Raw genomic sequence first — 16759 nt, forward strand, 5'->3', positions numbered from 1 at the left:
TCCTTCCTAGGAGGCTGAGAACCCACTGAGATCAGAAAAGAGATACGGAGGAGCTGTTGCCAGAACTGAGTTATCCAAAGGCACCTTTGAGGCACCCCAGTCCTCTCTGGGTTTGGTGCACAACCTCGTCCTCCAGAGCCATCAGCCAGTCCCTCTGCGTCTCTCCCAGAGACAGAGTTCCCCCCACCAGCAGTGCAACAACAGCTCAGTCAGCTCATTATGCTTCTTCTAGGTTTTTAAACAAAAAACATGCAATATAATCACAGGCTCTGATCCCAAATGACTTTAACCCTGACAGGACTCACTGTGGGTAAATGTGTGCCCTGTGACTGGGTATGAGCAGAAAGTTTCCCTTCAGGAGCTTCCTGGCCTCCCCAGGCTCATGGGACAATTGGATCCCAGGCGTGGAGCCACATGCTGAGATGTTCTGAAGCGGGAGAACCTGTACCCTTTGGAGCCAATTCCCCATCATTCCTTGACCTGCTCTAACGGCTCCTTCCAGAGACAAAACTAGAAATGACAGTAGTGACATTCCAATTACAGAGGACTTACCACGGGCCTGCTCACCCCACTAGTCACGATACCTATGATAATCTCATTTACTCCTCACAATAATATTGGATGGTGGATATGTATCACCCTCGTACTTAAACTGCTTTCTCTGGTTTCAAAGGGCAAAATTCAAAGGCTTTAGGCAAGCCCTCGCCCACACTGCCCAGGAAGACACACCTCATACTTAATCAGAACAAATCTCTCCATCCCTATTCCACCCACCTCTTCTGCCGAATGCTGATACTGCCCACAATTTCGGCCTCCACTCTCCTCTCACTCCATGCCAGTAGTTCTCCAACTGTGCTGCACATTAGCAGTACCTGGGGCACTTTTAAAATTCCCCAGGCACAAGTTACAACCCAGACAAATTACGTTAGAATCTCTGGGGTGAGTCTCAGACTCCCAGTGATTTCAATGGACTGCTTGGGCCTCTAATAGCACCTGGTGAGACCCAAACCCACAGCAGTGCCCCGCCCTCTCTCTGGGGCCCCTGGCCTGTTTTTCCCTCCACCTGTAGGTCCCATGGAAATAACTCAGCAAGGACACTTAGCCCCGTGTCCCCCACCACACACTGCAGCTCATCTCCGGCCGCGCACAGTTCAGCCGGGGACACCCCCGCACCCCCTCCCTCTGCTCTCCTCTTCAGTCACACCGGCAGGTCTTCCGTGAAAAGTGCCATGGTATCTTGATTTCTCTTCCATAATTTATGGGTGTTTGTTTGAATATTCAAATAATGATTCCACGGAGTAAAACAGATTTTCAAGAAGTGCACTCCCTGCCACTTCTCTGCATCCCCCTGGCACACTGCCACCCACCCCGACACCAGCCCCTGAGTCTGAGAAGCACAGCTCTGCCCCTCCCTCCCCTCCCGGCACAGGGCCACACGGTGTCTGTTCTCTGACACACGGCTGCTTCAGGACAGCGCGAAGCAGAGGGAAGCTCAAACCACTGATAAAATATAGTTCTATTTCAGATCATACAACAGCAAATACTTTTCAAAGTACTGATTATGAATTAACGACCACTTGAAGATACTCTAGGAAAAAATATTACTAACCAGACATCAAACCCATGATTTCAGAACGCTAAAGTTCCCTTCTGAAATAAATGTAATTTTTAATGAGTAGACTTTTTCAAAGTAAATAAACTGTGGTAAGGTGGGGCAGAAATGACCTAGGCGATTTTAGAAGACTGACAGTTGGGAACACTGCCTCCCTGGACTTGCCTCTCCCCAAGTCCTCTGCTAGCTCCCCAGAGATCCTCTTAACCTGCCAGGAGTCACAGTACTGTGGACGGTCTGTGCTTCCCTGGCCTCCTGAAGACACCGAGCACCCAGAGCAGGGACTGTGCCCACCCCGTCCCAGGACCCCACTACCAGGAGCCTTCCACCCAATGAGAGTGGTCCTGGGCACTGAAAGAGACACCACAGACAACACGTGCCCTCCTCAGGGCACGTGCCAAGCTCTGCTGAAGAGGCAGCCAGAAGAGAGAGGTCAGACGAAAATGCCCAGCTCCCTTGCCACTTCCCAGAGAAGCTTCACAGACAGACAAGCTGTGCCTACTGGCTCAGAATAAAAGTCTCCAGTCAACAGAGGTGGGAGCCTGCCCTCCTTCACACCTGACAAACTTCCAAAGTAAAGCACACACTGCACCAAGATACAACTCAACAGCACCCTCACCAGAAGCACAGACAAGCTCTCCGGGGGCCCCACATGCAAATGATCACCAGTCCAGCTCTGGCTCATTTTAGGTAACAATTTTGTTGTCACTTCTGATCCCAGAATGAACTACACACAAACTAAGGAGTAGGAAATGGACAAAACTCTAAGGATTGCTTTATTGCAGGCGCCACTCTATGACAGACCAAATGATGAATTTCCCTTCCACTCCAAAAATGTGATTTATAAAATTCAGTTCACTCAGAACTTTTCAGAAGCACTCCTATGAGATATCCATTAAAATGAAAAGTGTACGTACCCTCTGGCCCAGCAGTTCCATTTCCAGAATTCACCCTACAGATCTACTCATCTGCCCAGGACAGGTGGTACCAGGAGGTTCACAGCAGCATTGCTTATAATGGCAAAAGGTTGGAAATTATCTAAATGTCTATTATTTGATGGTGGTTTAGTCGCTAAGTCATGTCTGACTCTTGCAACCCCATGGACTATAGCCCACCAGGCTCCACTGTCCATGGGATATCCCAGGCAAGAATACTGGAGTAGGTTGCCATTTCCTTCTCCAGGGGAACTTCCTGACCCAGGAATCGAACCCAAATCTCCTGCACTGCAGGCAGAGTCTTTACCGGTTGAGCCACCTGGGAAGCCTGATTAAATAAATTATGTCCATACAGTGCCATACAATGCAATGCTAAAAATGAATTTGCTCTATATGTACCAAAGTTGAATAATATTCAAAATCCATTAAAATAGTACAAAATGCAAATATATGCAAAACAGTGCATATGGCTTGCTACCGGAGAAATATATAAATATGTATTTGCTAGCACATGCATAAATTATATCTGAAAAATACTCAAGAATGGGTGAAATGCTGCCTCCAGTAGAAGAACCAGGAATCTGGAGACAGGAGGCATTTAAGGATGCTTGCATTTCTTCCTGTCCCTTCTAAATTGTGTACTATTTACAGGTATTACTTACTGACATAAACTTTTTAAAAAGAAACATAGGTATGAATTAAAGTAAAAATGCCTTTTTCATTTCCTCTCACTTGCCCAATAATCATCTTCCACACTTGACCCACCGGTGTAATAACAAGTACAGTCAGGAATCTGTTATGCTTTGGGCTCAATCTGCTTGACAGTCTCTGTGGCACAGAAACAGCCTCAAGTTCAACTCCATCTACCTGGAAACCTACCTAAAGTCTCACGGGAGAAGCCACTTCATCTTTTCAAAGTGTTCAAGTCAGCCTGGAATAAACTTAAAAGCACATCTGACAGCAAGATCAGATGAGCTCTGAAACCAACCTGTGGTGTCTTTACAAACCATGTAAAATGGGGTTTATTTTGGCTTTTCCTGTGTGGCAGCAGCAGGAATCAAACCGTAGCTACTGGCTTAGCCAAAGGAAGCCAGCCAGTTAGCAAGGTTTGATCCAGAATTCCCAAGCCCCTCAATCCTTTATCCATCTGGCAAAGAAAACACACACACACACACAGACACCCCCCTCCAACCCCAGGAATCTCCTCTTTCTAAATATAGTAAGCACTGCCCAAGTCTCCAAGCTCACCCTCTGCAGCATTCTATGCCTTCCAACCAAGGTGAAATGAGCCAGATATAAACATGCCGTGACAGCTTCTGGCCCACACTACCAAGCTGTTTTCCTTACTATTTCCTCTCTTTCTCCACTCTGGGTTTCTACAAAATGTGTAAACTCCAGTGACTCTAATTTGCAAATATTCCTCTGGCCACTAAGGCTATTTCCCTCACCCTAACAAATGTGATTTCTCTGAAATTTGAGGTTGGAACAGCCTATTAGATATGGGCAAAGCCACATCCCATGTCCCATTTTATCTGTACGAACTTAGAGCTCAGAAAGGATATCAGACAGGTCCAACATTAATTAGGACATAGCCAATTAACTGTAATCTCTCTCTCTCTCTTCTAGCCCCTGGTTCCTTCAGAATACATGCCAGCGCCTAAAAGAAGAACTTGTCCAGTTAAGGACACTTCCAATTAAAGCAAAACATTAAGCTTCAGAAAGAATCTGACAACATACTTAAAACAGTGCCAGATAAATACCAACTAGACAGAGATGCCAAGGACCTAAAGAGTCAATGTCAAGGAGTTTGTTAAAAAAAAAAAAAAAAAAGATGGGAGCTGGCAATAATTCCGCTTTAAGGAATCTACCCCCCTGGAACTACTAGGACCCACACAGAAAGGAAAGTGTGCAAACCATCACTGTAGCACTTTCTCTGATAGTGAAAACTGAGGCAATCCAAATATCCCTCAACAGGAGAAGGCCTAAATCAGCCATGGTGTCGCCACATAGCAGTGCTCTCTGCAGGTGTTAAAAAGAATACACTGACCATAACAAACCTTTTTCCTTTGACATGCTCTGATTTTTGTTGTTTGGAGGGAGAGAAGAAGGGAGGGGGAGAGGAAGGGGGGAGAGAGAGAGAGAGAGAGAGAGTGTGTGTGTGTGTGTGTGAGTGAGTGAGTGAGCAAGTGAGTGTGCAGTATCCACCCGTAACAGTGCCTGCCTGAGTTAGGAAAATTACATTCCTGGTTCTGTATGAGGAGAAGGGTATGTAAAATAACATGAAACATTAGCCCTCATATTGTTTTAAATTACAGAATAATGTTAATTGTTCTCAGAACTGGATTTTCTTCAAAATTAAAAAAATTATTTTTTTCTTTTGGATTTAATGAAGTATTGCTAGCTGAAGCCAGTTTGACATGGTGAGAGAGATGTCAGACTGATGAAAGGTGTGCAGCCTGATTTAAAACCAAACCCTGAGCCCTTTTAAAGAACAATAAAACATATTTTACATGCTCAAAAAAAAAAAAAAAAAAGAATACACTGTATATGTATACTGACATGGAAGACCTCTAAAACATAATATCAACCAGAAAAGAAAAACACAGACTAATTCACACCCTATAATTCCACTTATGAAAACAAAAAATATGCACAGAAAAAGGACGAGAAAAAAAGTACATCAGTGGTTAACTCAGGCAAGGGGGTGCTTTACTCTATATAGTTCCACACTCTGTCGTTCTTTCATGAGTGTATTCATGAAGTGTGTAATTTTTTGTCTTTGCACTATAAGATTAGGTCACCCATTTACACTGTTCATCTTCCCCCAAACCTAATCCTTCCCAAGGCATCCTTATTTCAGAAAATAGCACCATCATTCACATAACGGCTCTAGCTAAAAACATTTGAATCATTCTTGATTTTTAGTCTCAAAGCCTATTGCTGCTGCTGCTGCTAAGTCACTTCAGCCATGTCCGACTCTGTGCGACCCCACAGACGGCAGCCCACCAGGCTCCCCCTCCCTGGGATTTTCCAGGCAAGAACACTGGAGTGGGTTGCCATTTCCTTCTCCAATGCATGAAAGTAAAAAGTGAAAGTGAAGTCGTTCAGTAGTCTCAAAGCCTAAATCCAATCAAATAGTAGATCTTGTGGGCGCTACTTCCAAAAACACCCAGGATCTGACCTATATCTCCAACGCTGCCCCCTAGCCCAAGGTGCCACTGCCTCTTACCTCACCTATTATTCAGCCTCCTAACTGCTCTCTTTGCCTCCATTCCTGCCCCACTAAATTATTCTCTACACAGTGCTCCCCATAATCTCTTAAAGCACAAGAAGGATGATATCACAACCTTCTCCTGACTTTTCATCACACTCAGAATGAAACTCAAAGTCCCTCTGGGAGTCAAGACCTCGAGGACTTGGCTCCTAGCCTCTCTCCTTGTTCATCTGCCATCGCTCTGCTCCAGCTACACAGGCCTCCCTGCAAGCCCTCAGACACCCCATAATTCCTCTCACCTCACAACTTCTGCATCTGTTACCACAACCTTAAAAGCCCTTACTCGAGGCCAGGCCTTGGATGACATGGTAAGAGCAAAGCAAGACTCCGTATTTGTTGAATGAAAGTCTTCCTCTGATGGCCTAAGATATATAATTTAAAACATACTGGGTTATAATTTTAAAAATTAAAACTTGAGTCAGTCAGAAATGTATGACACTTAGCTTCGTACTGGCATCTCTCCTTTGACTAACTTTTAAAAATGCAATGGCCTAGACAGGGTAACAAAGTCACCTTCATGAACTGCTTTCCCCAATAGCTCCATGGTGACAACAGCTTCTCCCTGACCCGTGCTCATTTTGTCAATTCATGGGGTTTGCGATCATTAGCTTACACTGGCCAGCATTAGGAAGTTCAGCCTGGGGCCTCTGCCCAGAGGGACGCTGACTGGCCTAACTAGAGCAGAAATCTGAACCACGGCCTTGTCAGAATCACCTTTCAAGCCCTGGGATGTGAAACTGGTCAGTCAAGGGCATCTGAGGTTGAAGCAAGTAGAAGCAAAAAGTCCCCAAATGAGGACAAATAAAGTATACCCCATGGTGTTCACTTACTCATCAAAAGTTTTACAGAAAAAGTAAAAGAATTAATAGCTTCCCAGGTGGCTCAGTGGTAAAGAATGCAATGCAGGAGATGCAGGTTTGATCCCAGGGTCAGGAAGATCCCCTGGAGAAGGAAATGGCAACTCACTCCAGTATTCTTGCCTGGGAAATCCCATGGATGGAGGAGCCTGGCGGGCTATGGTCCACAGGGTCATAGTCAGATACAACTTAGAAACTGAGCATGTACACACAAAAGGATTAAAAAACAATCCGAAATGTAAACAGTGCCCATCTAAAAGATCTGAACAGACACTTCAGCAAAGAAAATGCAACAGTGGCCAATGAGCTTAGGAAAACATGCTCAGCATTGTAAGTATCACAGAAATGCGAAGTAAAACCAAGAGGTACCACTTCCCATCCACTGGGACGGCTACAATCAAAGAGACAGACAATAGCAGGTATTGGTGATAATGTGGAGAGACTGGAACCCTTGGATGATGCTGAGGGGAATTTAAAAGGATGCTTCTGCTGCAGAATAGAGTTTGGCAGGCTTTTACAAAATTAAACTTAAGTTTATCTATACAACCTAGTAATTCTACTCCAAGGTGGGAAATTAAATAAGAAATGAAAACATATGTCCATACAAAGACATGTATTTCACAGGCTGAAACTATTCTGCATGATACTGTTAAGGTCAATACATTTGTCAAAACTCATAGAATATACAACACAAAGAATGAACCCTTATGTAAACTATGGACTTGAGTTATAACACTATGTCATTATTGGAACAAATGTACTATCTGAGAGAAATGGGTGTGAGAGGCTATAAAGGAACTTTCTATACTTTCCACTCAATATTTCTGTAAACCTGAAACTGCTCTAAAAAATAAAGTCTATTAATCATATTTTTTTAAAAGAAGGGAAGGGGAAACTTGAGCCTCAAATCAGTGGGCTGAGTGCTAGTGATTATGGTTGTTGTTTAGTCGTTGAGTGGTGTCCAACTCTTTTGCGACCCCAATGACTATACCCCTCTGTCCATGAGATTTCCCAGGCAAGAATACTGGAGTGAGTTGCCATTTCCTTCTCCAGAGGATCTTCCCGACCCAGGGATCAAACCTATGTCTCCTGCACTGAAGGTGGATTCTTTACACTGAGCCACGTGGGAAATCTTGTACAAATTATAGATGCAATTTATTCAGTCCAATCCAGAACTGAATAACTGGATTAAAGTGGAAGGACTTTTTTTTAAAGCCAGTGTTATATAAAAACTACAAAATCTTGTTTGGATATAATTTGCAGATGTTTATATTTGCATGAGTAACATTCCAAATGTCAGTATTGCAAATTACCACCATTTACAAATAATTAGGAAATGCTTTTTCTTCTTTTATTCGAAAGGTGCTAAAGCAAAGCAACAGAGCTGAGAAAAAAACTTTTTGTTACCTAACTCCATATGCATTTGATCCTTTAGGATTTGTTAAGTAATATAATTAGTCCTAAACAAAGCACGTTGGCACTGAAGAGCCTTTGGGAGTTTTTACTATTAACGAAGAACTCATCTCACTACTGCAGAAACCTACATCAAACCCTAAAGAAGTACAAAAGAGTGACGTGTTTTAAGCACACAAATCTTGATTTTTTTTCCACTCTTGTTTTAATGAGCAAAAAGGACGAACTATTTATCTTAACAAATCAGACCCAGGAACAAGCTTTTAGCCTCCATGTTCAACGCTTTACTACCCAGTTAAAACAGAATAACTTTCATCTACAAAATAAATAAGTCGTGGACTGTGATGCATAGCATGGTGACTATAATTAATAGTACTATCATTTGAAAGCTGCTAAGAGAATAGATCTTAAAAGTTCTCATCACAAGAAAAAAAAATTCGTAATAGATGTATGGTGATGGATGTTAACTAGACATACTGTGGCGACCATTTCATAATATATACAAAATAGCAAATCATGACATTGTACATCTAACACTAAAAAAATGTTCTGTGTCAATTATATCTCAATTTTTTAATATTTCAACTGAAAAATGTTTAAAAAAAAGTATGCATTTTCTAAACAACATTAAAAAGAAGAGAGAAACTCACTGATAATCAGTGCTACCCCCAAAGAGCAACTCTACTGCTTCAAAAAGCCAAGTAGTCAGACACCCTTACTTATGCCTCACTAGCCTACAATGGCTCTTTAATCCTACGAAGATGAGAACACAAAACTTCAGAGCACAATACAAATTTTAGCTATTCTTTGCAACCAGGACTCAGAGACTGAAAAACAATGGGCACAATATTCTCACTTAATCTAACACCTGCTGCACATTTCTCCTTTCTAGCGTCTAGCTCTCTGAGGAATTTGTATCTTCACTGCCAAAGTGTTTACTGAGGTACTGATGGGTCATGTTTAAGAGAAGCCCTGCAGTCCGTTGCCAAGTTCAAAACTTGCCTGCACAACTTCCTAGCTCTGTGACCTGAGACAAGTTACCCTAACTGCAAAATGCAGGTGAATAAGAGTATTCACCTCGCAGGACAGGGTAAAGGACTCATGAGACAATGTGTGCACTTAGCATAGGGCCGGGCCCTTGGTGAGTGTTTCGAAAACAAGAGCTGCTGGCAAGGTTCCAGGTTTTCTGTTTGCTTGTTTGCTGAGAAAACTGACAGTGCTCCCAAAGTCTTAACAGCGTGTATGTGCTAGAGCTTGACTGAACATCAAGTCTGCCTGATAACAGAAGCCTGGCTCTCTGAATTGCACTATGCACCCCAGGTCTGGGTCTCCTCAGCCTGCACATTACCAGTTCCAAGTTACTTCTGCAGAGTTCACTTCTTAAATGAACTTAATGCTGAGATATGTTCCGCATCTACATAAAGGGGCCAGAGCCACATCCAATGTATTCTTGGAAGGCATCCTGTGGAAGGACTTCTATAAAGAGAATGCCCTCTAGTATTCAGTTCACTTCAGTAGCTCAGTCGTGTCCGACTCTTTGCGACCCCAAGAATCGCAGCACGCCATGCATCTCTGTCTATCACCAACTCCCAGAGTTTACTCAAACCCATGTCCATCGAGTCGGTGATGCCATCCAGCCATCTCATCCTCTGTCGTCCCCTTCTCCTCCTGCCCCCAATCCCTCCTAGCATCAGGGTCTTTTCCAATGAGTCAACTCTTTGCATGAGGTAGCCAAAGTATTGGAGTTTCAGCTTCAGCATCAGTCCTTCCAATGAATATTCAGGACTGATCTACTTTAGGATGGACTGGTTGGATCTCCTTGCAGTCCAAGGGACTCTCAAGAGTCTTCAACACCACAGTTCAAAAGCATCAATTTTTCAGTTAGTATTACTAATGTTCCAAATCCAGATCATTGTGAAATGCAGAAGAGCAGTTACAAACCGAGGATTAGAAACAATTTTCAATACACTGAAGACATATATGCTTCTTCTGGGCATCCCTTGTGGCTCAGCTGGTAAAGAATCCACCTGCAACGTGGGAGACCTGGGTTCCATCCCCGGGTTGGGAAAATCCACTGGAGAAGGGAATGGCTACCCACTCCAGTATTCTGGCCTGGAGTACGCATAGAATTGGACACGACTGAGCAACTTTCACTTTCACTTTCTTTTCATGCTCCTTCTAGAACACATCTATCAGACTGGATATTTAGACTATGGCAATTAATGACAGCTTGCATTATTTAAGAATGTAGATATGAGATAAATTTTAGTTTTTTTCCTCCCCATAATATGAGGTCAGGGCCCCACTGAGCCTCATGAATGCCCTCTAGCAAATATTATCAAAACTATTTAAATCTCATTCTTTTTTTTTTCCCCTTAAGTAACGCACTATCTAAATGTTCTTTCTTCATGCCTTAGCAAAAAACCTTTTAAGTATGACCTCACTTAAGTAAATCAGACTTTTTATCCATCTCTCCACTCGGTTCAAGTTCCAAAATACAGCATTTTGCTTTGTTCATATACAGTTATGGTGACAGATTTCTACAACTCTTATTTCTGTTAAAAGATAAATGTCCCTTGAATTTAAGATTTGATATTGACAGACAAATACATAGCAGCTAAAATTTACTGTTGTGTTTTTTACTGGCATTCTTATTCATTTATTTCTGTTAAAATTCACTGCGATTGCCTTGGAAATGTGATGCAGGTCAGAATTACTAACCTCTGAGAACACATTGATAAAGGCATATCATACCCAAAAAGTCTCACGAAAACTACAGGCTGAACTACAGAAACACAGATACACTCATTTCACTTTACTAAAAAAAAAAAAAGTGTCACCCAACAAGATATCAATCCCAGAGAAAGGCTTTATTCAGTATCACACTCTCTGCTCCAACTTGACTGAAAGGTGACTGACAGAAGGGGTTGGATCGTTGTTCTAGTTTTGGTAATCTCTTCCCTGGTGGCTCAGATGATTAAAAAAATCCAACGCAGGAGACTCGGGTTCAATCCCTGGATTGGGACGATCCCCTGGAGAAGGAAATGGCGACCAGCTCCAGTATTCTTGCCTGGAGAATTCCAGGGACAGAGGAGCCTAGCAGGCTATCCATGGGGTCACAGAGTCAGACACAACTGAGCTACTAGCACTTTCACTTTCTGTATCCTTGAAAGTGCCAGGAACTAAAATGAATCCATCTTTCCATCTCATGAGACAACTGGGTTTTCCCCTAGGACACAGTTCAGTCTCTGGGACCTCACCCCTACTTAAACCCCAATGTAGGAGAGCAGCTTATGGTTCAAAGTTTCCCACCTGAAATTCCAATCAAGAATTCAGTGCCTCAAGTTGCCCACCACCATCTAAGAGAAAACTATTAAAATTACACTTCTGATATCCAGAATAGGAAAATCAATAGAGACAGAAAATACATCAGTGCTTGACTAGGCTTGGAGGGCATGAGAATGGGGAGGGAGGACTTGGGAGAAAATGGTGGGGGGTGACTGTTTATGGGAATGGAATTTCTTTTGGAGGTGATGAAAAATGTTCTAAGATTGACTGTGGCGACAGCTGCACAGCTCTGTGGATGTACTAAGAACCACTGAACTGGATGCTTTAAGAGGGTGAACAGATTATATCTCAATAAAGTTGATATTCTAAAATGCGAATTTCTGCCCCACCCCTCCCACCTATGACTATTAAAGTAATAGAATTCACTCTATCTTAGAAAGAAGTCAAATTGAAAGGGGCATATCCCCAGGAACAAGTCCATAAACCAACTCTGAAGGTGGAAAGAAAACAGTTCCTGAAAACCACCTCTCAAAACCAACAGCCTAATTCACTTTCAGTTCTATGAAATCACAGTTGGTTTGCCATCAAGTCCATGAGACAGACAGAAATGAAGTTCAGCACACTTGTGCAGACAATTCTGCTCTTAGTGACTCTTACTCTGAGTCTTGACGTTCTGGAAGATAATAATAGCTACCATTAACTAAGCAGCACTACACGCCAGGCTCCAAGCTAAGTGCTTTCTTTACATGCACTGTTTCATTTCGTGCTCACAACAGCCTTAGGAGGTCAGCGTGGCTTTTCCCATTTTACACAGGAGCAGCTCAGGCTTAGTGACTTGCCCAGTAAGTGATGAGGTCAAGAGCCAAACACAGAAAATCCTAAAACTCTTAATTCTACAAATCTGAACGTCGTTGCCAGCCTCTATTATCTCTCCAGAAAGAAAAAAGGACCAAAGCATACAGAATCCTCTAGACTGAGACAGATTAATCAGGTCAAGGAAAGAGTGCTCACAGAAAATGCCTAGACAAATTAGCACAGGAAAAATTGACTGGGAGTCACCACATCAAACAAGAACTTTCTCCAAAGGTAGGAGTTTTTGAAATGCAGCAAAATTATTATATTGCTTATCTGCCATGTGTCCAGCCCAGAGGTTTGAGCTCTAGGGAAAGACTTCAAGGAGTTCGTTTGTTTACCAGATTCTCAAGGGTATTCAATAAACAGACCTACACAACATTTCTACTTCACAGTTAAGTGCACAGGCTCTAGAATCAGATAACTTTTGTTTAAGTACACTTAATTGCTGTGATGTCTTGGGCAGGTTACTGATCTCTCTGATCGTCAGCTTCCTCATTCATAAAGAGCAATGATCTAGCTGAACTTCAGCAATCCCTGGAGCCCAGTATTATTGCCTCAAATTAACACACAAAGGAAATCTAAACCCAAAGATCTGTGCATATTAATTATAAAATAAAGCCATAAAATTTTAGAGATGGAAGAGCCTATAAACATCTAAACCAATGTTACTTATATAATTATGTATTTTTACATATATATATTTTTAAAACGCTGGCTTTACATTTTGCAGAAGTGATAAAGATGATCCAAAGAAAATGAATACACACATACTAGCATAGTAATATACAATGCAAGAAGGACCTAATGATAACACAATGCCTGAAGTTCAGGAAATAATAATCACCTCCACCCTCTTTAAGAGGGAATGTGGCACCTGTTCAAGTACTAGTAAGAGCAGAAGAGTATAGTTAGTAAGAGCTGGATATTAAGAGATTAGAACACCTAGCTCTCCCCCAAGTTATACAGCTGGTCCATTCATTAGACAATTTAAAAAACTCTATCACCTGTACTGTTTCCTCCTACCCAAAGAATTCTTAAACCCCCCCTTCCCCCGCCTTAAAAATAGTGGCAAGCAGATAAATAGCCAGTCATATAAAGGCATCCTCCTCAGACTCAAGGCTAAGATACAAAATGCAGGTCCAAATTCCAACACTCTTGGTCCAGGGGCTCCAATCTGGGCAAGAGGAATGAGGCAGAATTAAGAGCTCAACATCAGCAGGAACTTCATCTCTGGCTCAGACCCTGCGGGGCTCAAAAACAGCCCTGCTCTTAGAGCGGTGCGACTCTCAGCTAGCGATGCTTTCACGCCTGCTTTCTCATTTATAAGATGAGTTATAATGTGTGAGATAATTTGTGGGTGAAGCAGTGCCTAGTATGGAGTAAGTCTCCACAGCCACAGGGACAAGAGAACAATCACTACTACATCCTCAGTGCCCAGGGTAATATCGAGCACACAGCAGGCACTCCAAATGTTTGCTGAATAAAGCAGAGACCCAATTAAAGCCAGTCTGAGATTCAAATAAAATGTGTGGGTCCAACCTGTAAGTGAGCCCCTAACTTACTTCAAACTAGGGATCACACATTCCAAGGATGGCCCTGGTCATCAACAAAAGAAGAGTCTATTCATTTGCTTTAGGTTACAGCCTCCAACAGAGACCCTGCCTCTGAAGAGCCTCAGCACACCAAAGTTCTACTTTTATTTCACCTCAAAAGACTACCACTTGCTGCCCTGGGGCTCCACTGTCTTCTTCATGTTTAGAAGCAACAGGCTCACAAAATGACATCTCAGGCACTTGACTTTGAGTCTCCTTTAAAGAGACTTGGTGACAATTCTCAGACCCATGGCTGCACTCTGCCAAGGCAAGCTTTCCTATTTGAAAGATATCACCTATTAAGAAATGCAGCAAAGAGAAAGGGAAAGTCAAGTCAAAGACAATTCCACTATCTGCCTTTATGTTATTCCTGATTCTTAAAAATAAAAGATGAACCAAATCATTCTTAAATGGGTAGACAGAAAAGGCACCCAAAAAAAGGAGCTCAGCAATCCAAGGCATTCATCCCTAGAGCACTCGTTTGGCCAGAAGGAGACACTCTCTGGCTCTGCAAATGACAAGGGAAATCATACACAGAATGTAAATTTCATTTCTCCCCTGCCAAGGGGAAATTTGCAAAAATGGTTTTACAAAAGGTTCGAAAATCTCTAAGGATAAGTTTAAACTTCTTTCTGAGCAAAGATCGAGGACATTCCTTCCCAGACCTTTGAGTTTTCAAGGATATTGGGAGAGGTAAAAAAGGAGAATGAGGGAGCGGGAGAGGGAGAGGATGTGTTCGTTCTATTTTTAAACCCTCGCCCACAGTTTAGAGTAAAGGAACACTCTGATTCTGTACTCCCACCCCTATCACCTTCTGCTAAACACAAGAATCAGAACCTGCACACGTACGTGGTCCTGATTCTAGATCTGGTGGGTTACAAGCTGCCACTGCTCCAAAGAATCGCGAGCTGACCAACCACCCTACCCAGCCCTTCTCTGGGAAGGGAAGGAGACCTCTCGGAGATCCCGGCGGCCCTGAGCAGGCTTGAGCAAAGGGAGCGAAGCAGGCACAACCCGCCTTTTCCTGAGGGGAGGCAGCGCCCCCTTGGCGGGGCACGCTCCATTCCCACGGCTGGGCACTCAGGGGTGAGCAACTCTCCCCCAAGGAAGCCGGAGTCGTGGACGCGAAGGGGTTTCCCAATATGCTACGGTGCTCCAGGCACGCCAGTCCCACTCCTGGGACACCTGTGTGTGCCGCGCACACCCACCCGCGGCGCCCCAGAGCGCTACTCGCGCTCGGTCACCTCCCAGTCACCCCGGAACGCAAACGGCCGGGTGACGGGTCTCTTCCTTCACTGTCTTGTTGCTAGCTCGCCCCTTTTACGTATCCTTTCCGCCTCGCGACAAGGGTCTACGCCCGTCCCTCAGCGCCCGGGGGCAGAAATCCAGCCGGGCGCGGGACCCCTAGGTCTCAGCGCCGCCCGACGGCCCCTCCCGCCCCGGGGCACCGTCCCCACCAGGCTCCGGGGCACTCACTCTTGAGCGCGCTGATGAGTGACTTCCCGTCCTTGATGAGCTCCTTGATGAATTTGTTGGTCTTGTCTAGCTCCGCTTCGTGCGACTTCAGCGTCTCTCGGAAGTGAGGGCTGTCGAGGCAGCAGTCACTGAATTCAAGCGCGGGCAGCCCCATGGTGTCCGCGGCGCCCAGTCGGGGGGCGCGCCTCCCCCGGGGCTCCGGCGGCCCGCAGCCGGGAGCACGCACGCGGTGAGACCCTGGCCGGCACCCCCGACGGCCGCCGGCTCCACAGGTGTGGCGCCGGCTCTCTCTCAGCGCGGTGTCCGCGGGGGCGCACGACTCCTGAACAGAGCCTGGACGCGAACGAAGAGCGGCTGCTCCAACGGCGTGTAACCGAGAGGCCGCGGAGCAGGAAGAGCAGCGGCGGACCCGCAGCGGCGACGGGAAGGGAACGAGCAGTGGAGCGAGTGCAGCAGCCGCCTCCCCGCCTCCTTCTCCAGTTCGCTCTCCTGCAGCTTCGAGCGCCCTCTCACAGCAGCCTCGGCCGCCCAGCCGGCGTCCGGGCTGGCCGAACCTGCTAGCAATGACCTAATCCCAGCCGAGCCAATCAGAACCCCGCCTCAGCCCTACCCACGGGCCTTCCGAGGATGCCCGGCCCTTCCGCGACCATAACCCAATCAATGGGGTCCAGAGGCGGGGTCTAGGTCGGGGGGCGTGGCCCACGCCACCGCCTAGGTCCGCAGCACAAGCTCCGCCCCCTCCCGTCTGCTGTGGGTTGCGGAGTCCGAGCCGGGAAGCAACGGTGATCGCCGCCGCAAGGGCCCGCGCAGCTGCCGGGATCCGAGCCGGAGACGGTGCGTCTGCATATCTGGGGAGCGGAGGAGCCTAGATGTGCCGAACATGAAAAATCTAGGAATTTAGGGCTGCAGTTCCCCTAAGACTGAGGCAATCGTGCTTACACTCAAAATGCATTCCCCAGTCGGGCACGACTGAAGCGACTTAGCACTCGCGCACGCCCCAGGAGAACCCCGAGCGTACCAAGCGACCACGTCGCCCCTAGACACAAGCTCCTTCTTCCACTCAAGCAAAACATACTTGCATCTTAAAATTACCAGCTCTTCTGGCCTGCAGTCTTCCCGCCCCCTACAGTCCGGCCCCCTCACGGCCACTCCTGCTCAAAACCCGCCCACGTCTGCCCCCAACCGAAGGATCTAACATCCTTTCAAGAATTTCAGCCGCCTGTTTTCCTGATGGGCACCTCACACAATTTTACATAATTACGTCCACTGCCTGTAGTCCTTTGCTACACTGTGAGCTTCAAGAGTACGAAATAAGCCACCGCCGCTGTCTTGTGCGCTGCGGCAACCCTAACGCCTAGAACAGTGGCTGGCACCTAGTCACAGATATTGAGCACTTACCTTGTGCTATATGTGCTACGGCAATTGATAAGTATTTGCGAAATAAATGAATGGATCTG

At 45.2% G+C, this 16759-nt stretch overlaps 1 protein-coding gene across 6 annotated transcripts in view; it reads right to left on the minus strand.

Moving 5' to 3' along the window:
* Window positions 1-15834, minus strand: part of ARHGAP26 (Rho GTPase activating protein 26) — a 466314-nt gene extending 450480 nt beyond the window's left edge. For 2 of the 6 annotated variants that reach the window (XM_043465131.1, XM_043465127.1), the window contains exon 1: window positions 15303-15834. In XM_043465131.1, coding sequence (XP_043321066.1) covers window positions 15303-15456 — 154 coding nt within the window. In that variant the 5' untranslated portion in view covers window positions 15457-15834. The remainder of the gene's footprint in view (window positions 1-15302) is intronic. The other 4 variants (XM_043465128.1, XM_043465126.1, XM_043465132.1 and 1 more) reach the window with 2 other exon arrangements.
* Window positions 15835-16759: the final 925 nt, after the last annotated feature.

This window comes from Cervus canadensis, chromosome 4 (assembly GCF_019320065.1).
Source record: "Cervus canadensis isolate Bull #8, Minnesota chromosome 4, ASM1932006v1, whole genome shotgun sequence".
Taxonomy (NCBI): Eukaryota; Metazoa; Chordata; class Mammalia; order Artiodactyla; family Cervidae; genus Cervus; species Cervus canadensis.